General features: G+C 35.1%; 2 protein-coding genes, 1 non-coding gene and 1 pseudogene across 3 annotated transcripts; 3 read left to right on the forward strand and 1 right to left on the reverse strand.

Moving 5' to 3' along the window:
• Positions 1-5,068: 5,068 nt before the first annotated feature.
• On the forward strand, positions 5,069-11,377 carry LOC21403385 (spermatogenesis-associated protein 20). The gene is made up of 15 exons (XM_024176254.1): positions 5,069-5,567; positions 6,096-6,168; positions 6,312-6,333; positions 6,442-6,520; positions 6,653-6,685; positions 7,013-7,161; positions 7,277-7,433; positions 7,728-7,968; positions 8,185-8,426; positions 8,750-9,013; positions 9,107-9,217; positions 9,630-9,854; positions 9,936-10,139; positions 10,233-10,409; positions 10,547-11,377. Exons 1-15 carry the CDS (start codon positions 5,136-5,138, stop codon positions 10,748-10,750), a joined length of 2,613 nt encoding a protein of 870 aa, XP_024032022.1. The 5' UTR covers positions 5,069-5,135; the 3' UTR covers positions 10,751-11,377.
• Positions 11,378-11,834: 457 nt separating this feature from the next.
• Positions 11,835-13,300, forward strand: LOC21403386. Its single transcript, XM_010114458.2, has one exon. It carries the CDS (start codon positions 11,968-11,970, stop codon positions 13,147-13,149), a length of 1,182 nt encoding a protein of 393 aa, XP_010112760.1. The 5' UTR covers positions 11,835-11,967; the 3' UTR covers positions 13,150-13,300.
• Positions 13,301-15,386: 2,086 nt separating this feature from the next.
• Positions 15,387-16,954, forward strand: LOC21403387 (annotated as a pseudogene).
• A 5,265-nt stretch (positions 16,955-22,219) lies between these two features.
• On the reverse strand, positions 22,220-22,292 carry TRNAR-ACG. The gene has a single exon. It is a non-coding gene; the product is annotated as a tRNA-Arg (tRNA).
• Between the last annotated feature and the right edge of the window lie 1,633 nt (positions 22,293-23,925).

A 23,925-nucleotide genomic window follows, 5' to 3' on the forward strand; every position in this document is an offset into this window, starting at 1 on the left:
TTAAAAAACATGTAATAGTATTTTAAATAATAATATCCGGGAGAACAAAAATCAATGTCGCAAGTGGACGATCACACCCTTCATCTCGCCGCTGACCAAGTACAAGCCGCTATCCCCCTAACGACAAGAAAGTGGAAGATCACACATGAATGGGGTTTTCTTAAGAATGTCTGTTGCGAACGATGGCCGACGGAGGTCCTTGATGGCTCGCAGAGCCGCGGGGGGGCGCCGCCGCGGCCCGCGAACCCCCCGCTGCGGCTCGAACCTCCGGGTACAGCAACGACGGGTGGTCCGCAGCATGTTGTGCATCGAGATTATGTTGTACGGCTCCGACTCCGGGTCTCCCGCCACCGCCACCGGGCCCAAACGCGACGGTGGGGATGGTCGCTGGTGAAGGCTCATGAGATGGTTGAATCGGAATATGCAAATGGGAGAAGAAGGAAATAAAAACGAAAACGGAAAAAACGATTTTTAGTCGTTTTCAGATTTTAAGAAAATGACAAAAACGTTTTTATTTTCAATTTTGATAACTTGTTACACCAAACACGTTTCTTGTGTTTGTTTTAATTTTTTATCCTCAAAAAATGTGAAAAACGTTTTTAAAAACAAAAACAAACAAACACAACATTTTAGTTGAATCATCGTTCCTTTCTCAGTGAGAAGAATGACAATTCCGAGCTTTATTAGTTCTTTTTCCGGTTAGATATGCTGATTAAGCACCACGAGCACCGATCTGCCACTCTCGCTCCTCCAAGCCCATCTCCTCCTCTGCACCTTGTCGCCACATTCACCATCTCCACTGCACCTACCAGATGCGCAGATTTCCTCCAACCTAGGTTCGCATTGTTGCCTCCTCGCGGGGTTGCCATCTCCGTCGCACCAGTAGCTTGAGCTCCATCTCTGCCGCCTCAAACTGCTCACCAAACCAAAACAACAAATCAACCTCTGTTTTGTATTGATTTGATCTGAACATGTTCAACCTCCAAATCAGAACATGTTCTGTGCTTTGTTGAAAGCATCAATGAAGTGGAAGACAGCCGCTCCATTAATTTTTTTACCCCAAGCAAGTTTATTTTAATTGATATTTTTGTAAGCAAATTATTTTTGTATTTGTTTAATAAGGTCTCCGTCTCTCTAATAAATAATACTTTTTATATATCGTAGGTTAGAGATAAGAGTAATTTTGTCAAAGTAAAAATAATTGTATTCCATTCCGTAGTATTTATGAAATACTAACCAAACACGTGCATATATTTTCCTTTCTATTGTATGTCATTACTATTATTATTGTTATTATTCTAACACTAATACTGTAATCAAACACACCCTTAATATACAAGAGTTGAGATTTGATTGAGATTTGATTTCGTATTGCTGGTGTTATTCACATAATAATTAAGAATAATGCTAAGAACATTAATTCAAAATAAACTCGAAGAGCATTTTTCAATACTCAAGCACACATTAATGTGCATAGCAGTTTATATTTATAGATGCACACGAATCATCACAAGGAGCGTGCATAGCACCATCCACTAATAAAAATGGATTTCACAATATAAGAGTCATAATGAAGCCCACATACTAGTGTTTAACACTGTTGATGCCCCTAATAATTTTTTATAAGGTGCTCTTTTTATATATAACACAAGATAAACTTTCTATGAGAAAATTATTGAAGTTATCTTTAAAAATGCACATGTTTTGATTTTTATTCATTACTCTTAATTAATATAGTTATTTAATTAAAAGGATAAAGGAGTTTCTCCCGTAAGATTAGAAAAATGAAACTACTGATAGTTCTATTTTTTTAACCATTTTCAGGCGTTAAATCTACATTAAAAACTGTATATTATGTATATTTTTTTAATCTAATTTAATTTTAATAAAATTTAACAATTAAAAAATTAATTATATCGATAGAACAACCTATAGAATAACACCTTAAAAGATATTACAAGTAAAACTCATGCACTCTTAAAAAAATAATTTTTTTTTACTAATATTTCTCTCATTTCCTTAACTTCTTCTATAGCAATAGACAAGTGGATTATCCGTGCAATTATTTAAATGAGAAAATGTATTCAATGATGATTAAATTATTATTTATTCTGCAAAAAATATATGGAAAAGATATTTAAAAGTTTATAGCAAATGTGATACATTACAAATAAATTTAAAATATGTGTGACATGTGAAATTTTATTAAAAACATCTATGTCGTTACAGAGCACAATTAGAGTGTGTATCGTACAAAAATGTCACTTTATTCTTTATTCAACGATATAGATTTGAAGGAAACAACAAGTCTGGTTGAATTTTGGTTCATGAGTTTAGAACCATTATTCATGATTCTGATTTTTGAAATTTAAATTTTTTATGAGAGAAAAACACGATAAAGAATCAATAGTCATAATTCAAAACTAGAAACGAACCATTGTTCCAAACATTCCCATAAAAGTTTGTATCATTAATAATTACACAACATACACACGCTTCAAAAGCAAATGGAAAAAAAATATTATTTACAATAAGTTTACATTAATATTCACATAATATACATATTTTCACATTCTTACTACTCTACTGTTGTATCTGAAACTTTCATTTGCTGATAAATCATAATAGCAATGTCGCATCTTCAGACGCCGGCCAAACTCCGTTAATAAATCTTTAATAATGTAAACATACTGTGACACACATACAAAAACTCAAATAATGTCTCCTCTTTCAATTATAAGGAATAAAATTTTTTCATTCACTGTTTCATAGATGCAGCATACATTATTTATACAACGTCTATAATGAAGCTACAAACATGCCATAAAAATAGTCTCCACAATAACGGAAAATCTGATGAAAGTATATGAAACAGAAAAAACTCATGTAAAATAGCATATTACATGGATAATAGAAAGGAAAAATAAATAAACAAGCACATATGGAAAATTTGGTTGAGGTATTTTCCTTGAATGGCTAACATCATGCATCATAAGTAATTGAAATGTGATTTAGCAATACTATTCAGTGCAATACAAAACGAACTCTTAATAGATTAAAATAACAAACAAAATAGGAACTAAATTTTTACCCAAATAACAATAACTTATATAATTTAAATACTGAACATTATGTTAGAAATTATATGACAAACTCAAGGCAAACACAATCGTAACAACATAAAACAATAAACATATATACGAACAACTGAATATATAGACATCACAACTCATAGCAATATAATACCCAGTCTTTAAAGTAATTAAAAGTAACATGGAAGCAGTAAGAAATGAGTACCTCAGACAAAGAATGAAAGTGGACAGAGTTGATGCAGGGTAAGTAAAAAATCTCCAAAACAGAGACAAAAAAAGACCCAGTATTTAAAATTGGAGGAAAAGAGTTAATATTTAATTATATTCACAGAATCAAAACGAATGAACAATAGAAACTTTTGTTAATCAAACCACGTAAAATATTCATATCCAGAAGGTAAAAATCAATATAAATAATGATAATCAATTTCAAACTAAACATGACAATAAAGAATGAAAACAATAAAACATAAATACATGCATATATTAAGAGATAAGTACCTAAATCAAAGCAGAACAACGAAGAGAGTAAGCCCAATATTCAAAACCGACGAAGCCAAAGAGAATCCAGTATCCAGAAAACATCAAAGATAGTATTAGAAGTGTTATATCAAGTAGTCTATAAAGAGTAGAATATAATAGTCGGAGAAGAAAAACAGTGAGAAACAAAATTACAAATTATAAGAATACAATAGAAGTCTTTATTTATACATGAAGAAAAAAAATTTATGGTCATCAATAGATCACAACAGTTAAACCAAAAAAAGAACCGCTATAATCATTTCGTAAAAACAAGTGTCAAAGAGCATGAAAATCATATGAAGATCGAACCAAATACCAATAGACAATAAATATATTAGAGACATATAGCAGAATCAAAACACGTGGCAAAAAAAAAAACACAATGATACGGTAACCATATTAAAAAAATTTTGAAAAAAATTAATGTTTATCTTGAGAAATAAAACGGGAGAAAAAAAAACCACTAATAAATTTTTTTTTCAGCTAATGAAATTTTTTTTCCCTCACACTTCTAAGATAAAATTCCTACATGCTGAAATGAAGGGAAGAAAGAAAAGGAAAAACTGGGAAAAAAAAACCGGGAAAAAGAAAAAAAGAGAAGAAAAATATAGATATCCTTGGTGAAGAAAAAAGAACAAAAACAAAGGAAAAAAAGAGCGTAGCAAAAATGTAAATACAAATAGAAGAAAAAAATGTAGAATAAAATAAGGAAAAAAACAGGGGGTGAAAAAAATATAAAAATACCAATTTTGAATGAAGAAAAAAAAAACTCAAAAAAAAAGGATGAGGAAAAAAAACAGGAAAAATCCAGACGAAGAAGAAAAATGGAAAGAAGTAAAAATCTTTCATTTTCACTAAGAGAACAAAAGAGAAAAAAAAATCGGAGAACATATTTTCTACCGAAAACGTCAGAACTACGAAACCCAACAAATTTTCATTTCCATTGAAAACATAAAAACTATGAAACCCTAAAATTTTTCATTTCCACCAAGAGAACAACCGGTGAAAAAAAAAATACCTGCCAAAAGGAAAAAAGAGTAAAAACTTCATCGCAAGGGAAATGACGAAAAAGAAAGAATAGAAAACGAAGAAAGCAACAGATAAGAAATGAAAACCAAAGCGTGTTTTCATTTCCAATAAGAAAGCGAAAAAAAAAGTTAAGAGTCGAGTAAACAAAGAGTCAAGCAAAACATTCCCACCGAAAACATCAAATCAGTAGACAAACAAAGAGAAGAGGCCTAGAAACTTCAAAGAGAGAGAAAATACTAATATAGCCGGCCATATAACTAACCCCGTGTAAAAAAAAAAACTAAGGTTAAAAATGTCAAATCACATGACAAATCTAAAAAAGGACACAACGGACATAAAAAAAAATGAAACACAAAACAAAAGGACCGAAGAGACCGAGCACGAACAGTAATTCGGGTGCCTCTTTTAGTAGCATGTATTATAATACAGAAGGGTGGGCCAGTTGTCATTCATGCAAGCAATCCCAAGCGGCAAGGAAGCCCAAAGTTCCACATGCCTCTTTTCGCCTCATCACCAGCTTCCCACACATGGCATTTCCTCATCAACCAACGCCAACACCCTACATTCTTCTCCTCTTCTCTCCCACTTCTACTGCCTTCTTCTTCTTCTTATGACCGTACTTTTTTGCTTCTACACCCTCCTATGCTCAGAGGACTACCTCTCTCTTCCTCTCTCCTCTGCCGCTTCTCTCGCCAATTCCAACAATCTCTCTCCTCTCTTCCCAAACACAACGCTTACTTGTACGGCCGCTTTGCCAAGTTTTCCTCCCCCTTCTCGCCCGTTTTTCATCCTCGAAGGTTTCACGTTCCCAAGGTCTTGGCCATGGCGGAACGGAAATCGGAGAACGCGTCCCAGTCTCACAAGCACACCAATCGCCTCGCCTCCGAGCACAGTCCGTATCTTCTGCAACATGCCCATAACCCCGTGAGTTTGTTTCTTTTCGGCTTCTTTGTTCTCCTTTTCTCACTACTTACTCTGCTTGGTTTATGAGAAAATGAGTGGTGAAATAAGAGAATTCGTGCTTAATTTTGTGTTAAGAGGTGAATTTTCAGTCTTTTGATAATAATGGAGTGTATCTAAACTCTAAAGGGAATTCGTAAGATCAAGGTGATTCTTTGTTCTCATTTTCTCACTGCTGATAAGAAAATAAGTCAAAAAAATAAGAAAATTCATTCTTAATTTTGTATTGAGAGGTGAAATTTTCAGTCTTTAGATGCCAATGGAGTGTATCTAAAGAGAATTTGTTAGGATAAAGGTTAGCTTTGATTCTTTTCGGCCTCTCTGTACTCTTTTTCTTGCTACTCTGTTTGGTTCATGAGAAAATGAGTGGTAAAAGAAGAGAGTTCGTGCTCAATTTTGTGTTGAGAGGTGAAATTTTCAGTCTTTAAGATTCTAATTGAGTGTAATTAGGTTTCAGCTTTTCTCTGAAACTCCTTTTTCTCTGTTACAAAGGTCGATTGGTATCCATGGGGTGAAGAAGCTTTCGCTGAAGCTAGAAAGAGGGACGTGCCTATCTTCTTGTCAAGTAAATTCAAATATCGACTTTTCTAGTCGACTTGTTATGTCCTCCTCTTGTAATATGTCATCTGAGCAATGGACTAACCTCTGGTTAATTCTGATTAATTTTGCTTTATTTGGTTATTTTTGGCGTTGACTTTGCATTTGAAGTTGGATACAGCACCTGCCATTGGTGAGTTTTTCGTATGAAAATGTTGTCTTGATTTAAGGTTATTACTATAAATTAAACATTAATTCATTTTTATGATGGCTAATTAATGAAGTGTAATTTATTGATAAGGTGTCATGTTATGGAGGTGGAGTCTTTTGAGGATGAAGAAGTTGCTAAACTGCTGAATGATTGGTTTGTTAGTATCAAGGTGATTTTTTTTTTATGTCCCGCTTTTGGTCATTCTGGTTATCTAAATAGTTCCATTATAATTTATATCTCAAAGAACGAGTTTTGATGTGTATTTGCCGTTTGTATTATTTTTAACATGTCAGTGCAACAGGTTGATCGAGAAGAAAGGCCCGACGTTGATAAGGTAAAGTGGTACTTTCCTGGTAAAACTTGTGAGCTTTAGTGAATAACTTTTCAGTGATATTGAGTAGGCACTCCAGAGTAAGTTTAGCATTCAGATCTGCGAGGTAGAGGAAGAAATTGGTTTTCAATTAGGACTACATAAATAAAAATGTTATATATATATATATATATATTTTGATGAAATCTTTTATGTGATTTGAGTAATTGAAGTAGATTTTACTCGACATACTTGGAGAGAGTATCATTTCAATTGTTAGACCACTTAAGATGGGAAAATTCCCTTTATATTTTCAGTATTGTAAGGTAATAGATTGTCTTATTGTTTCAGGTATACATGACGTATGTGCAGGCTTTATATGGTGGTGGGGGTTGGCCATTGAGTGTCTTCCTGTCACCTGATTTAAAACCTCTTATGGGCGGAACTTACTTCCCCCCTGAGGATAATTATGGAAGACCAGGGTTCAAGACTATACTGAGGTGAGACCACCGAAAAAAATTGAAAATTCCATATCCTAATTCAAAGGGTTGTAAAGTTCAAGATGTTGTCAGGCGTATTTAGGTTCTCTTTCTCATCCTATATTGTGTTTATCAGAAAGGTGAAAGATGCTTGGGATAATAAAAGGGACACGCTTGTTAAGAGTGGAACCTTTGCGATTGAGCAGCTGGCAGAGGCACTGTCAGCAGGTGCTAGTTCTAATAAACTGCCAGATGGGCTTGCGCAAACCGCATTGCGTCTGTGTGCTGAGCAAGTAAGTTCATTATGGAACTTTCTAAATCCATGTCGACAGACTTTACATTACGTGCTTGCTTTGTTCCCTAATTTTGTGGAGTTGCAATAAGAAGGGATACCGCATCTCCTCTCATCTTGTAAAGAAATGACACAAACAAAATACCTTAGACATAGGAATATAAGTTTTTATTGATGTCGTTATTTGGGAAAAAAAAATATCATATCTTAAATTCAGTAAATCATACTTTCTGTTAATGTTTTGGTGACATGTCTAATATTTCTTCTTCATTTTCCTCCATCTTTATTTTCCTAGCTTTCTCGAAGCTATGATCCAAAATATGGAGGATTTGGATCTGCCCCAAAGTTTCCCAGACCAGTGGAGATTCAGGTGATGCTTTATTGGTCCAAGAAGTTGGAGGAAACTTGGAAGACGAGTGAAGCAAATAAGAGTCTGAAGATGGTTTTCTTCAGCTTGCAATGCATGGCAAGAGGCGGCGTCCATGACCACATTGGAGGTGGCTTTCATAGATACAGTGTGGACGAGTGTTGGCACGGTCAGTTTTTACTATTAATTCAAGCATCACTTTTATGATCATTCTCTTTAAATTGTAGACTTCTCTTTTTCCCTGTAGCTTCTATTTTTCTTGTTTAGGTTGATGATTGCTTCATTACTTAAAAGAGTAACTGCTTTTGCATTTTACTTCCCCATTATTTTGTTAGTTGCTATTGTCTTTTAAATTGTTAAAGCTATCCCTTTTTTTTTTTTGCAGTCCCACACTTTGAGAAGATGCTGTATGATCAAGGGCAGCTTGCTAATGTTTATTTGGATTCTTTTGCCATTACCAAAGATGTCTTATATTCATCTATTGCTCGGGATATATTTGATTACTTGAGAAGAGACATGATTGGACCAGAAGGTGAAATATTTTCAGCAGAGGATGCTGACAGTGCTGAATCCGAAGGTGCTACACGAAAAAAGGAAGGAGCCTTTTACGTTTGGACAAGCAAAGAGGTTATTTATTTATTTTTTCTCCTGGGACTTCCAGATGTCTTCATTAATGTGTCAACTGTATGGTTTTCGGTTTTGAATTTTGGCTCTAGAGTCTTTTTATACAAGTTCTTTACTTTACCAGCTGTCATTTGGAAACTTTTGCAATGCTGCTTAATTTTAAAACATGTCAATGGAGAAAAATAAAACCAGTCAAGTTTCTTACCTTTACTGCAAAAAATTCTCTCCTGTAAACTAGAGCTATATAAAGAGTATAGGTTTCTACAATCGGTGTTTACTTTTGCTAAATTCTATTCTGTTTCACTGATTTTTTCCTCACCTGTTAGGTTGAAGATGTGCTTGGAGAGCATGCAACTTTTTTCAAGGAGCACTATTATGTAAAGCCCGAAGGTAATTGTGATCTTTCCAGAATGAGTGATCCCCACAAAGAATTCGAGGGAAAGAACGTGCTGATTGAGAGAAAAAGCCCTTCTGAAATGGCATCAAAATTCGGCATGCTTGCTGAGGACTATCTTGATATTCTGGGTGAATGCAGACGAAAGCTTTTTGAAGTAAGGTCAAGGCGACCGAGACCACATTTGGATGACAAGGTATTGTCTTTTAATGCAGTGAACCAATTTTCTACACCACTGCCTTTTTTTATTTCTTTTATTTGCACTTTAACAGATTGAGGTTCTTTTTAGGTAATCGTATCGTGGAATGGACTAGCAATTTCATCTTTTGCAAGAGGTTCTAAAATTCTCAAGGGTGAAGCTAAGGGCACTAAGTTCCACTTTCCTATTGTTGGATGTGATGTAAGTTTCTGTCTTCTGTTCCTTGATTTTATTTAATGTACGTTACAAATTGCACATCTTAGTAAGGTGGGTTTGCAGGAAAGTCTAGTTGTGACAATCTGTTTACCATGCATCATGTTAATTAAGTTTGAAGCTAATAGAGATGCGGTTCATTTAGCGTGGTTGAATACTCATTGCCCAAGAATGTAACATACGATAGGCCGTAGGCGGACGAGTTTGTGGGTCAAGTAACTTGGGAAATCTGATAAACATGCATGAATCAAACGTAATCTATTGTGATGGGAAAAATTCAGGATTTAAGACTCTTTAAGTTCAATTGAAGGCTTGTGTTTGAAGATCTATTCTGAAATGTGATTATTCCATTTCTGAATCTGCTGATCATTTTCGATTTTTGGCATTTCATAAACTGCAGCCTCAGGAGTACATGGAAGTTGCGGAAAAGGCAGCATCTTTTATCAGGAGACAGCTTTATGACCAGCTAACACACAGGCTACAGCACAGCTTTAGGAACGGCCCAGCAAAAGCACCTGGATTTCTAGATGATTATGCTTTCCTTATTTCGGGTTTGCTGGATCTTTATGAATTTGGTGGTGGGATCAACTGGCTAGTTTGGGCTATCGAACTACAATATACACAGGCAAGAACTGACGTTTTCTTTCCAAATATCAATTTCTCAATTCTAGCATTACTGTTAATCTGACATAAAAGCAATTTGCAGGATGAGTTATTTCTCGATAAGGAGGGAGGAGGGTATTATAATACCCCAGGGGAAGATCCTTCTGTTCTCTTGCGTGTGAAGGAAGATCACGATGGGGCCGAACCCTCTGGGAACTCGGTTTCTGTGATTAATCTTGTGAGATTGGCTTCCATGGTTACTGGCAACAAGTCCGATTACTACAGGCAGAATGCAGAGCATCTTCTGGTTTGAAATCACTTCAGTTCAAAAGTAGAACAACATTATCTGGGTCTAAAAACTCCCATCTTCTTTAATTGTTCTGTTCCGTGTCAATAACAGGCTGTTTTTGAGACAAGGCTGAAAGACGTGGCCATGGCAGTGCCTTTGATGTGTTGTGCAGCAGACATGCTCGCTGTCCCTTCAAGAAGGCAAGTTGTCTTGGTTGGCCATAAGCCTTCTTCGGAGTTCGAAAACATGCTGGTCGCTGCTCACGCACTATATGATCCCAATAAAACAGTGAGTTAACAGATATATATATATATATATATATATTCCTGTTTCAAGTCCAAAATTCCTTAAAAACCCATCATCTTGTTTGGAGTCAGGTCTGATTTTTGACTAATGTCACTAATACAGTCATACTACTCTTGTAGGTTATCCACATTGACCCTTCCAATGGGGAAGAGATGCAATTCTGGGAAGAGAACAACAGCAATGTGGCTCTCATGGCCAAGAACAATTTTGCTGCAGACAAGGTGGTTGCTCTTGTCTGCCAGAACTTCACTTGCAGCGCTCCGGTGACCGATCCTGGATCCCTGGTGGCTCTGCTCTCTCAGAGAACTCCATCTTTTGCATGAACCATTTACTGCTGATTTCCATCGACTATGACGAGCAGTCATCATGTTGCGAGAGTGTTTTTCGATTTTCATCCCTGGTGGGCAAAATTTGTGATTCATGTGCAGTTGGGTTTCTCGCGGTTTATATGTAACTACAGTCCGAGACAAATTATCCTCCAAGCGTGACCAAATATCAGCAAGGGGAGGGCGTTTTTATTTATCTTTTGGTAGAGGATTAGAGGATTGCTTTTAATTATACTTTCATCCGATGATTTTGGTGGTATCAGGATCGTCTTGCAGCATACGTATGTTCACCATGGTCACACGTATGTTGGCGCTATTTTGAAGAACAAATGGCCGAGTGCAATGCAGTTGAAAGAAAATGCGCCCATGACAAGCATATTACTCGAGTCCTTAGTATGTCTGTGTAATGTGTGTATGTATATAAAATCGTCTTGCGTGTTTTGCTAAGAAACTGTCCGATGTGATGTAACGAAAAGGTGGTTGCAATCTGGGTGATAACTATATGCAATAATTTGTTATTGGATATGAAAACTTTGCGATGTGTAGAGTTGGGTTGGATTGGCATTTCTATCCCCATATATGTATTTAATAGTTAATTTAGTATGAAATTTGGAGTTTTGATAATGTTGTAGGAAATTTTTTTTTTCTCAACTCAAAGGAATCAATTAGCAGGATAATGGAACATTACGTCAGTGGGGATTTTCTAATCCCGCTCCAATGTAGTTTTAATTTATCAAAAAAAAAAAAAAAACTAAATTTTTGTGTCTTGAACTTTTTTTTGTCTTCAAGTTCAAAGCGGTTTTTTTAAAAAACTTTTTTTTAGTGCGTTGTTTTTTATTTTATTTTTTTGTTTGTTGAAAAAAGTTTTTCCATGAAAAGCAAATTAACAAAAAAATAAAAAAAAAGTAAGGAACTAAATCACAAAAATTGTTTGATCGAAATTAATTATTTTTTTTTCCTAAAGGAACCAAATTATTATATGTTAGCTTAATTCTTTACTAGTGTCATTTTGGGGGATTTATAAAAATGTCTCAAAAAAAAAAAAGAAAAATAAAAGGAACCCCCCAAAGACAGAGGACGAGGGGTTTTGTCTTTAAACCCTGTTCTTCCTTTTTCTAGGGTCCCTCCTTTCTGTGCATGAGCAAGGCACTCAAATTTCTGATCAATCCATTCAACTCGTCGAAAGCTACTGGAGGCGAAAAACCAGGTCAGTTATGTTGGGAATTCTCCATAGAAGACTTCAGATCTCACTTCCCAGAAATGGAGTTTTTGTCTCCAAATCAAACCCCGAACTTGGTGTTCTTACCGCTACATTCTCTTCGTCTGCAATAGCTGGGCAGGACAAGATCGAAAAAGGAAATTTTCTTACAGTTTCATTCCTCATAAACTCATGTGGGTTGTCCCCAGAATCCGCCATTGTAACTTCCAAGAAGGTAAATTTCCGAAACCCAGAAACACCTGATTCTGTTCTTGCGTTCTTTAGAGACCACAAATTCTCGGAAACCCAGATCTCGGCTTTCATAAGGAAACGCCCAAGTTTCCTTCTAACGGATCCCAGTAAAACACTTTTGCCCAAGCTTGAGTTTTTCTACTCCAAAGGGTTTTCCAAGGAGGACTTTGCGAAGATTTTGTCTTCCGACCCTTCTATTTTGTGTAGAAGCTTGAATGGTTATATTATTCCAACTTATAATTTACTCAAGAGTGTTTTGGCTTCTGATAAACAAGTGGTCTCTGCTCTAAAGCACCAATGGGTACCCTTGGAAGGTCATTCTGAATATATGTTGTCGAATATCAGGCTATTGAGAGATTTAGGAGTTAGTGATTCAGGTATAGCTTCTGTACTGCAAAGTTTTCCTGAGGTTGTGATGCCAAAGACTGAAGCGTTCAGTGAAATTGTGAAGAAGGTTGAACACCTGGGGTTTACTCCGGAGAAATTCTCGTTTTTATTGGCGATTCGGATATTTTCGACGAAGAGCCATACGAATGCGTGGAAACGGTGTTGGGAGGTTTACAAGCGTTATGGTTGGTCTGAAGATGAGAATCTCCACGCGTTTAGGGTGCACCCGCAATGCATGCTGTTGTCAGAGGAGAAGATTGTGAAGACGATGAATTTTCTAGTGAACGAAATGGAATGGCCGTCAGAGAAGATTGTGAAGTGCCCATGGATTCTGTTTTACAGCTTTGAGAAGAGGACGTTTCCCCGATGTTCGGTGGTTCGAGTTTTGTTGTCGAAAGGACTGATCAAAAAGCGAGAGCTTACATTTGTTAGCATTTTGAAATGTGTGGAGAAGGACTTCTTGGCCAGGTATGTGACAAAGTACCCGGAGGAAGCGCCTTTGTTGTTGAGTGTGTATCAAGGAAAAGCTGATCCCGAAAAACTAGTCTTGGTAGATTAAATTTTCTGAAACAATAACTGATAATTGCCGACTTTTAAGTAATCTTTTGGCCTGTTTGATTCATAGGTTTTGAACAGAGAATTTGACTAGAAATTTGATTTTTTTTTAGAGAAAAAAACTGTAACAAAAAGTGCGAAACGGGCTCTTACTTTCTTTCTAACACTATGTTACAAGATATTTCTGGTTTTATGAACATCTCTCTACTCTCTAGTGGTGGTGAATGAAATAGATTGTTTTGTTCTCGTCTTTAAGAAAAAGTTTTGTGGAAGATGCACTTTTTGAACAGCTATGCCTATTTTTTATTAAATCAGCATTCAAGGTGGTGGTATATGCCTGAAGATTTCTGTAGTAGGTTCTCTACTTTTTCTCGTTTCTTTCTCCTTTCAATTGGTATTCACACTTTTGAGCAAAGAGTTTCCATTAGATAGAGCTCCTCTAGTGCTAAAGTTCACTTGTCAGCTGATCAAACTTTTAGCTGGATAACAGACATTCTTTCAACTTCATTTGTATTATGCGTCTTCATTTTTATTTTTATTTTTTTTATTTGTCATTAAACCATTTCTCCTAGCCTGTATAATATCATGAATGTTTCAAGCTTTTGTACATTGTAGCCGTAAAACATCCTGCTCTTAACTCTCGTTAAATAGTCCCACTGTATATCAGTGGAAGAATGTCATTGATATGGTAATAAGAGATAAACGTTGTTGCAGAGAACTTTCTCCCAATGCGAAAGCTGGATTTTCTTCTTTTCGGATCTCTTCTTGACCAACTATGGTAACACTGAGCTTTTTACCTGGAAATATTTAATTGAGCTTCTGAAGATAGCTGGGATACTTTCTTTGTGTTTTTTTTTTTTTCCCCTCTTGTTTTAACGCAATGCCTAATTAATGTTTGGTTACAAGTTTGTACATAAAATGTAAACAATAAAGTGATCAAATCAAACGTCAAAATCATTTGTTAATCCATAAAAGGTATAAATATATCATAAATTTAAAATTTAAAGGTACAATCTTGATAACATTCAAAATATAAAATATATATTTTATACACTCAAAATATAAGATAAAAAAATTATAAATACTCTTTTTCTTACTGTGGTTGGAGGGTTTTTATCTCTCTTATTTTGCAAGAACTAATTAACAAAACAAATAGTACTTACAAATAGAGCTTAAAATTTGGACTGTTTAGTAGTCCGGGCCTAACAGCCTAATGGCGAAATAGGACCTGCTTAATCTGGTTCGGAAAAGAAAGCGGGTCGGTCTAGGATCAGCCCGCTTGAGAAAATGGTCGACCCGACTCAGATGTTGAACTAGGCTGGGATCGGACCAAGAGAAATGGGCTCTGGACCGATCTGTTTTGCCTGGTGCTAACTTGTATCTTTTGTTACAAATCTTTCCTTCTACTTTGGATATTTTACTAATGTTCTTAAAATGAATATTTTTCATATTTACCTACTGAACTTCTAAGTTTTGAAAGCTCACTCCCATGAACTTTTAATTTTTGAAATTTACTTTCAACCTTGCGAAACTGTTGAAATGTGTTCCATTTTATAAATTTTGCTCTATATTTATTTATTTATTTATTTTACAAATTTAAAGGATTGAGAGTTGGGAAATTAGAAATTTGTATTATAAAAAAAAAGAATTAGAAGTTTATCCTCCAATTTGAATTGAGAAATTGAAATGTTTTGTCGAATGTGCCTTTCACAAATTTAACAGCCATCATCCAAATAGAGTACATTGCAATTGTTTTATACGTTGGGGGCAAATTGCTAAATTTAGAAGTCCAAAGAGTCAGTTGCAAAACTCTACAAGTTTAGGGGCCAAATTTACAAATAACCCTTCTTAAAATATATACGACATAAAATATAATTTTAGAAATAGGATTTTCTTTTTGTTGGTTAATTTTAAGAAATACTAAGTGTGTTGGAAATTGATTTTAAATTGTTTTTAAAAATATTTCTGTGCATCTTTTAAAACACGAAAATGAAAATAATTTACAAATTGTGTTTGTTTAGCAAATATTTTAAAAATGATAACGAAAACAAAAAATAATAAGAATAATTTTTATAAAAGAATTAAAAAAATATTAAAAATTATTTTCTCTTTTCTCTTTTTATTTTTTAATATTTATCAATGTTATAATATATTACTTAATAATTATAACAAAATATGATTTTACTTTTTTATTATATTTATAAAGAATGTTGAAAAATAACACCGATTTGGGAGGGAGTTTGCCCTAGCCATCCATCCAACCATCGGGAATCGCAGAGAACCTAAGCAACGCCGTCAATCAACCAAACTCGTCGCAAGATACACCCCGACAAACACGGTCAGTTATGTTTGGTCTTTTATCTAGAAAACTTAGAACATCCGTAACTTACAATGGAGTTATTCTGTCGAAATCAATCTCTCTGCTGAATTTCCTTGCCGTTACATTCTCTTCATCTGCTATAGCTGAGCAGGAAAATATCGAAAAAGCTCACTCTTTTACAGTTTCATACCTCATAAACTCATGTGGGTTGTCCCCAGAAGCCGCCATTTCAGCTTCCAGAAAGGTCCAGTTTCAAAACCCAGAAAGACCCGATTCTGTTCTCGCATTCTTCAGAGACCAGGAATTCTCGGAAACCCAGATCTTAGATTTCATAAGAAAACGCCCACGTTTCCTTCTAACAGACCCCAACAAAATACTTTTGCCCAAGCTTGAGTTTTTCTACTCCAAAGGGTTTTCAAAGAAGGATCTTGCGAAGATTGTATCTTCTGACCCTTCTATTTTTTGTAGAAGCTTGAAAAATTATATTATACCTACTTATAATCTCTTCAAGAGAGTTTTGGTCTCTGATGAACAAGTTGTCTCTGCTCTTAAGCATCAATGGATATCCTTGGAAAGGCATTCGGAAGATATGGTGTTGAATATTAGGCTATTGAGAGATTTGGGAGTTAGTGATTCAAGTATAGCTTCTGTACTTAGGAGTTTTCCTGATGTTGTTGTGCCAAAGGCAAAAAAAACTCTTTCTATTTGGCGATTCGCGTGTTTTTGACGAAGAGCTATAAGAAAGTATGGGACGGGTGCTGCGAGGTTTACAAGTGGTATGGTTGGTCAGAGGATGATGTTCTTCACGCATTCAAGGTGAGCCCGCATTGTGTGCTTTTGCCGGAGGAGAAGATTGTGAAGACGATGGAGTTTCTAGTGAACGAGATGGTGTGGCCGGCAGAGAAGATTGCGAAGTGCCCCTCGATCCTCTTGTACAGCTTTGAGAAGAGGATACTCCCCAGATGTTTGGTTGTTAAAGTTTTGTTGTTAAAGGGATTAGTGAAGAAAGAAGATGTTACGTTTGTTAAGATGTTGCAATGTGTGGAGAAGCGCTTCTTGGAGTTGTATGTGACCAAGTATCTAGAGGAAGTACCACTTCTGTTGAGTGTGTATCAACGGAAAGTTGGTCTTGAAGATGCATAAAAGGGTCCTTATCATCAAGTGAAAAGAGGAGCAAAGAAAGAGGTTCTTTTGCGCCATTTTGTGTTCACACAATTTGCTTTTATTGCGAAGCATAGATATACTTGGAAAACGGCAATTTTGTCTTGATCAGCAGCATTCATGGTGGTACTGGATTCTGAAAGGCGAAAACTTCTGTAGTTGGCTCTGAACTTTTATGTCTTCAGATGATATTTTCAGTTCTGAATTCGGATTTAAATTTTTAATTGGATTAACAGTTTTTTTTCCCCCTCTCCACTTCATGTTATCATACTCGTTGACATAGAATTATTTCTCCTACATTTGTATGAAAAAATCTTTTGTGTTGTGACAAGGCCTTTACGCATTGTAGCTTAGAGACGCACAGTAAGTCATCTTCTTGACTTTGTCTCCACAAGAGTGAGGCAGTTAAATCATGCCTGCTAAAAGAGCTCTTGGCTTCTAACATTATTGTTGTTGTCATGGTATATGGTTGGTTCTCTTAATCCAAACTCCTAGCGCTTCACCTTCCGTTTAACAATTTCCTGACTCTAAACTGGGTGTTGAAACTTGCAAAATGGCTATTTATAGCCCATTGACAAAACGATGACAAAATACAAATTAAAATAAGCGATAACCTAATAAGAGTATTTATAATGTAATGTTATAGTTGATGTGTTAATTATAAATTTAATATTTGAGTGTAAAAAAACTTTATAATGTAATGCTATTTATTGTATTAAATTTTTCATAAGTTATATTTGGAAGTAAATTTTTCATCAAATATAGCATATGTTTGACATTTGATTATTCTTGGTTGAAATGTTTACTTTTTCATGTAATCAATACAATTTTTGCATTTTTTAATTATTTTTAAAGTAAAAATTTACTTTTACAACTTATAAAGCTTAATGATTATGAAAAAAAATAAATTTAGCATTTTAAATAGCATTATGTATTAGAAAAAAAATGAAAATAAGATACCATATCATATATTTTGATGTTAAATATACAATTAATATTAACATTTATATTGAAAATGATCTAACAAAATAAAATTAAATTAGAAAGATAAAATAAACGACAATAAAATATATAAAAAAATGGCTTACATAAGTCCCTGAATCAGGAACCATGACCTTTTATTGGGCCACTTTTTCTTAATTGATTTTGTCATAAAAAAAAAAGGGATCAGGTTGAGCTTGTGAAGACTTCTGTCTCGTTCATTTTACCGATTTGAGTTTTTAATTTTAGTTTTATATAGTAAAAAGTTATTAGAAAATATCACATTTAATTTTGTGAAAAGCTTTCAGAAAATATCACATCACAACTTGAATTGAACACTCGAATCCGCAAAGTGAACGAGACTGGTGTACTCCTTTCATCTCTGGAAGCTAATTATATCCATGTGTGCAATTTGAAGTTTTAGAAGAGCAAAAGCCAAACGTATTGCTTAGGTAAATCAACAAAAGTATTTCTTTAAGAAGCTCACAAAAACGCCGGGGGATATAGCTCAGATGGTAGAGCGCTCGCTTAGCATGCGAGAGGTATGGGAATCGATACCCCACATCTCCAGTTTTTTTCTAATTTTTGCAACAATTTCGGGTTCTATTTTTTTTTTTTGTGTTGTTTTACTTCTTTCCCAATGCGGTTTAGGGTTTGATTAGAGGGAATCCGGGAAAAACGCGTCGTTTTTTGGTCCCTCAGCCATAAACATCTAAAAATCTTTCTTCGACGAGTTTATGATTTCAAATGCGAAGCAAAACCCTGATTCCAAAATTTGGGGGTGAAAAAGGTCTATTCTTGATCATTGCTGAGTTCGAAGTCGACTCAAAAACCGTCGACGACGGTGAGTACAACAACCATGTTTCGTTTGTTGTGTAGAAGACTCCAATTCTCATTTCAAAATTATGTAAACCCTAATATTTTGGCGCCTCGCATCTCCATTTTTTTTTTCTAGTTTTTGGCAACAATTTTGGGTTCAATTTTTTTTTTTTTTTTTTTGTCGTTTTTCTTCTTTCCCAATGCGGTTTAGGGTTTTGATTAGAGGGAATCCGGGAAAAACGAGTCGTTTTTTGGTCCCCCAGCCATAGGCATCCAAAAAATCTCTCTTTGGCGAGTTTATGATTTCGTATGCGAAGCAAAACCCTGATTCCAAAATTTGGCGGCGAAAAAGGTCAATTCTTGATCACTGCTGAGTTCGAAGTCGACTCCAAAACCGTCGGCGACAGTGAGTACAGCAACCATGTTTCGTTTGTTGTGTAGAAGACTCCAATTCTCATTTCAAAATTACGTAAACCATAATATTTTGGCGCCTTGCATCTCCATTTTTTTTTTCTAATTTTTGGCAACAATTTCGGGTTCTAATTTTGTGTGTGTGTTTTTCTTCTTTCCCAATGCGGTTTAGGGTTTTGATTAGAGGGAATCTGGGAAAAATGAGTCGTTTTTTGGTCCCCCAGCCATAGGCATCCAAAAAATCTCTCTTTGGCGAGTTTATGATTTCGTATGCGAAGCAAAACCCTAATTCCAAAATTTGGGGGCGAAAAAGGTCTATTCTTGATCACTGCTGAGTTCGAAGTCGACTCCAAAATCGTCGGCGACAGTGAGTACAACAACCATGTTTTGTTTGTTGTGTAGAAGACTCCAATTCTCATTTTAAAATTACGTAAATCCTAATATTTTGGCGCCTCTTTCCCAAAAAAATCTTTCCCTCAAATCATTCTCATCCGAAACATCATCGTACCTGAGGAACTCGGGGGGATTGTCTCCGGAAATTGCTCTATCCGTGTCGGAGAAGGTAATTCTTCATCACTGCCGAGTTCGAAGTTGACTCAAAAACCGTCGACGATGGTGAGTACAACAACCATGTTTTGTTTGTTGTCTAGAAGACTCCAATTCTCATTTCAAAATTACGTAAACCTTAATATTTTGGCGCCTCGCATCTCCATTTTTTTTTCTATTTTTTGGCAACAATTTCAGGTTCTAATTTTGTTTTGTGTGTCGTTTTTCTTCTTTCCCAATGCAGTTTAGGGTTTTGATTAGAGGGAATCTGGGAAAAACGGGTTGTTTTTTGGTCCCTTAGCCATAGACATCCAAAAATCTCTCTTCGACGAGTTTATGATTTCGTAAGCGAAGCAAAACCATGATTCCAAAATTTGGGGGCAAAAAATGTCTATTCTTGATCACTGCCGAGTTCGAAGTTAACTCAAAAACCGTCAGCGACGGTTTTGTTTGTTGTGTAGAAGACTCCAATTCTCATTTCAAAATTACGTAAACCTTAATATTTTGGCGCCTTGCATCTCCATTTTTTTTTCTAATTTTTGGCAACAATTTCGGGTTCTAATTTTGTGTGTGTCGTTTTTCTTCTTTCTCAATGCGGTTTAGGGTTTTAATTAGAGGGAATCCGGGAAAAACGCTTCGTTTTTTGGTCCGTCGGCCATAGGCATCTAAAAAATCTCTCTTTGATGAGTTTATGATTTCGTATGCGATGCAAAACCCTGATTCTAAAATTTGGGGACGAAAAAGGCCCATTCTTGATCACTGCCGAGTTCGAAGTCGACTCAAAAACTGTCGGCGACGGTGAGTACAACAACCATGTTTCGTTTGTTGTGTAGAAGACTCCAATTCTCATTTCAAAATTACGTAAACCTTAATATTTTGTCCCCTCTTTCCCTCAAATTATTATCATCCGAAACATCATCGTACTTGAGGAACTCGTGAGGATTGTCTCCGGAAATTGCTTTGTCCGCGTCGGAGAAGGTAATTCTTAAAAACCCAGAAAAAGCTAATAGAGTTGTAAGTTTGTTAAAAGACTATGGTTTCACTGAAACCCACATTTCCAACTTGGTTGAATCACGTCCCAAAGTACTTTTAGCCAATGCCCACAAGACCCTTTTGCCCAAATTTGAGTTTTTACATTCGGTGGGCATTTTAGGAAAAGATCTTGTGGATACCGTGTCTAGAAACCCGTCAGTTTTGTTTGTAAGCTTGGAGAATAATATCATCCCTTTTTATAATGTCATCAATAGAGAACTTGTGCTTGATCAGAGAGTTGCAAAAATATTCGAAAGGCGGTCGTGGAGATTCTCAAATAAGAAAATGTTGAGCAACCTTGGTCCAAATATATCGGTTTTAAGGGAGCTTGGAGTGAGAAATACTTGCATTGTGTCTTTGCTAATGGGGCCTCGTGCTTCTGTACTGTTCTTTGAGAGTGAGAAGTTCAAAGAAAATGTGGAGAAGGTCGTCGGTATGGGATTCGACCTGTTGATGTCGAGTTTCACGGGCAGCTTAGCGGTGATTTCTACTATTGAGTACATCTAAATGGGCGGAGAAGGTGGAGACTTTCATCGAGTGTGGTTGGACTGGAGATGAGGTCTTGTCCGCATTTCAGCGGAGTCCTGTGATTATGTTGTTGTCGAAGTAGAATGTTTTAAGCAAAATGGATCTGTTGGTGAATGAAATGGGGTGGAAGCCTGCAGATATAGCCGGAGTTCCGAATGTTCTGCATTACGGTCTGCAGAGATGGATTGTGCCGAGGTGTTCTGTTATTAGAGTTCTCTTGTCCAAGGATTTGATCAAGGAGAAACCATCGCTGTCTAGCGTGTTCGTGTCTACTAAGGAAAATTTCTTGAAGAATTTTGTAATCCCGTATCAAGAACAAGTTCCCAAGCTTCTGAGGATTTTTCATGGGGAAAATGAGTCGTTGAAATGGGGTTAGAATACGAAGAAAAGCGTGAAGACAAACGGTTGTAGCGTGAGAGAATGTTGATTTTGTTTTAACAGATAGAATTCATTTTGTTTTGTTGTAAACTGTTGACTGTTGTTTTGAAGAGTTGAATTTCTAGGATGATGTCTTGAACACTGATTTTTACTTCAATAGCAAAAGAAGGATACTAATGAGGAAGAGGTGCAATTCGGAGAAGAAATAACACTTAACTACTTAACATGGCTCTTGGGCCATGAAGAATTTTGCTGCGTCTAAGATTTGTTCTCTTGTTTCCAAAAACATCCTCATCTTTTGCAAACTTGGTTATCTGTATTTATGGAATTTGAATTTATAGAAGTTGCCAATCGTAAGGAGCTTTCTGCTTTCATCAATGGTGACTTTTTTGAGTATTGATGATGTGCAGTGATGTTTATTGTGATGTGAACTTTTTGTAATCTTGAGATGGGACACTTTTTAGAGGATAAAGAGCGGTGCCCAACTTATTAGATTGGTTTTGGGACTTTTTTCTGGCAAGAATTGTGGTGGTGATGAAGCCAGTTAATGGTGGTTTTGCAGTTTGATATCAGGCAATTGTCATCATTTTTCTCCCAATGTACAGCAGAATCTAGTTGTGTTGCTAATTTCACTTGTTGCAGTTGATTGTATGGTTCACGATAACTCACATATTAACAGAGTCCCAATATGCATGATTTTGATTTGTTTTATTGATTGTCAAAACTAATAAGGTCTAAACATTTTTTAAGGGGAAAAAAAAGTGAGAGAGTGAAAACCGAAAACAAAAAAAAACAAAATTTGAACAAAACTGAAAGAGATAAACGACTCCACTGAGCGAGAGAGTGAAAACCGAAAACAAAAAAAAAACAAAATTTGAACAAAACTGAAAGAGATAAACGACTCCACTGGGGATCGAACCCAGAATCTCTGGTTCCGTAGACCAGCGCCTTATCCATTGGGCCATGGAGTCCTTGACGGATGTTCAGCTACATTTTACGTGTTATAAACTGTTTCTTGTTTTAAACTCTCTCTCATTGAACGAGTGCAGAACATTAAAATGGTAAGGGGAAAAATGTGTCATTTCCAGAATTTCTCTCCATTTTTTTCTCAAACCAAAGAAGAAACATATGTATTTATCACAAGATTGATCTAGAACATGAAACAAAAAAAAAAAAACTCAATTCAAATTCATTCATGTATTGAAAGTATCAGCATTAAAAAACAAAAACAAAAAAAACATCTTTGCATATGGCAAAACATTGTATAAAAATGCAAAATGAAAATCAAAGATCTAAGAAGTGGCACTTATAACCCCTAATTATTAAATCACGCATGACAAATTTACGGATCTCAAATAATTACGTACAATCCAAACACGTATAAATAAAAACTACTGATAAAAACAGATCGATCTCAATCAATGTAAAAGTAAATAATCATGAGATTTGAGGAAAATACTGAGAAAACTTACGAGATTTAGATCCGAAGACATTTATGTCTTTCCCTGTAGAGAGAGAGAGATCGACTTGTAGTGCTCTGTTTAGAGGAGCCACTTATCAGTTGTCAGTTGATGATATATATGCTCGTTTGTAAACGTATGCTCATTTTTTTTTATTTTAATGGGGGCATTTGCCTTGTTTTGACTTTATGACAGCCTTGTTTTCCCAAATTCCTAGAAGATATCAATTTTGTAGGTAATGAAAACTTTTTATTACGAGTAAAAATTCTGCAAAAATGTATACACACTTAAATTATTGTTTATTCTTATTTTCTTACCAATAACAAAATACGTATCTAGGAGTCACAAATCCACAATGTCACAATAGGGTGTTGCAAGTGCAGCAAGTCTAAACATGAGCCGCGGTGCGGGACTGTTGAAACTTCCACGTGTCCAGAATATTATTACTATTATTACTATTATTATTATTATTATTATGAGAAAAAATAACAATTGCAATTATGATTATTGCTAAAAATCTCTTTATTATTCATTATTTTATTAGTATTATTGACGGATTTTTAAAATCAAAATTCACAATTGATGTTTGATAGAAGAAAAATACTTAAAAACATCAATCATCAGTGCCAAACATCCTTATTAATAAGAAATTGATTTTATTTATGAGTTTCACACGGTAAAATTCATCTTAATTATCGGTGTTTTTTTTAAATATCTGTTTATTTTATTGATTTGAGTTTAAAATTTAAGTTTTATTATAGTAAAAAATTTTCAAAAATAATCATATTTAACTTTTTTACTACAGTAAAAAGTTTTCACATAAAATTATATCTCAACTCAAATTAAAAACTCAAATCAAGGAACTAAACAGATTCTAAATTACTTGGGCCCGTTCACTTCACCGATTTGAGTTTAGAATTTAAATTTTACTATAGTAAAAAGTTCTCAGAAACCGTCACATCTAATTTTTTTATTATAATAAAATATTCTAATATAAAATTACATCTTAATTCAAATTACAAATTCAAATTAACAAAGTGAAGGACTTGATAAACGAGACTGTCCTCGACCACATTTATCAAATTTAATATGGTAAAAAAGTTACCTGTTTATAAAAATAAATAAATAAATTCCGAACCGGAGG

This window comes from Morus notabilis, unplaced genomic scaffold, assembly GCF_000414095.1.
Source record: "Morus notabilis unplaced genomic scaffold, ASM41409v2 Scaffold264, whole genome shotgun sequence".
Taxonomy (NCBI): Eukaryota; Viridiplantae; Streptophyta; class Magnoliopsida; order Rosales; family Moraceae; genus Morus; species Morus notabilis.

What these genes read in the sequence shown, in the direction of transcription:
- LOC21403386 (XM_010114458.2), top strand. Translation starts at nt 11,968, where the DNA reads ATGTTGGGAATTCTCCATAGAAGACTTCAGATCTCACTTCCCAGAAAT.
- LOC21403385 (XM_024176254.1), top strand. Translation starts at nt 5,136, where the DNA reads ATGCCTCTTTTCGCCTCATCACCAGCTTCCCACACATGGCATTTCCTC. An exon ending in TGCAACATGCCCATAACCCC is followed by an intron (nt 5,568 to 6,095) that starts GTGAGTTTGTTT and finishes TCTGTTACAAAG; the next exon opens with GTCGATTGGTATCCATGGGG. An exon ending in GGGTTCAAGACTATACTGAG is followed by an intron (nt 7,162 to 7,276) that starts GTGAGACCACCG and finishes TGTGTTTATCAG; the next exon opens with AAAGGTGAAAGATGCTTGGG.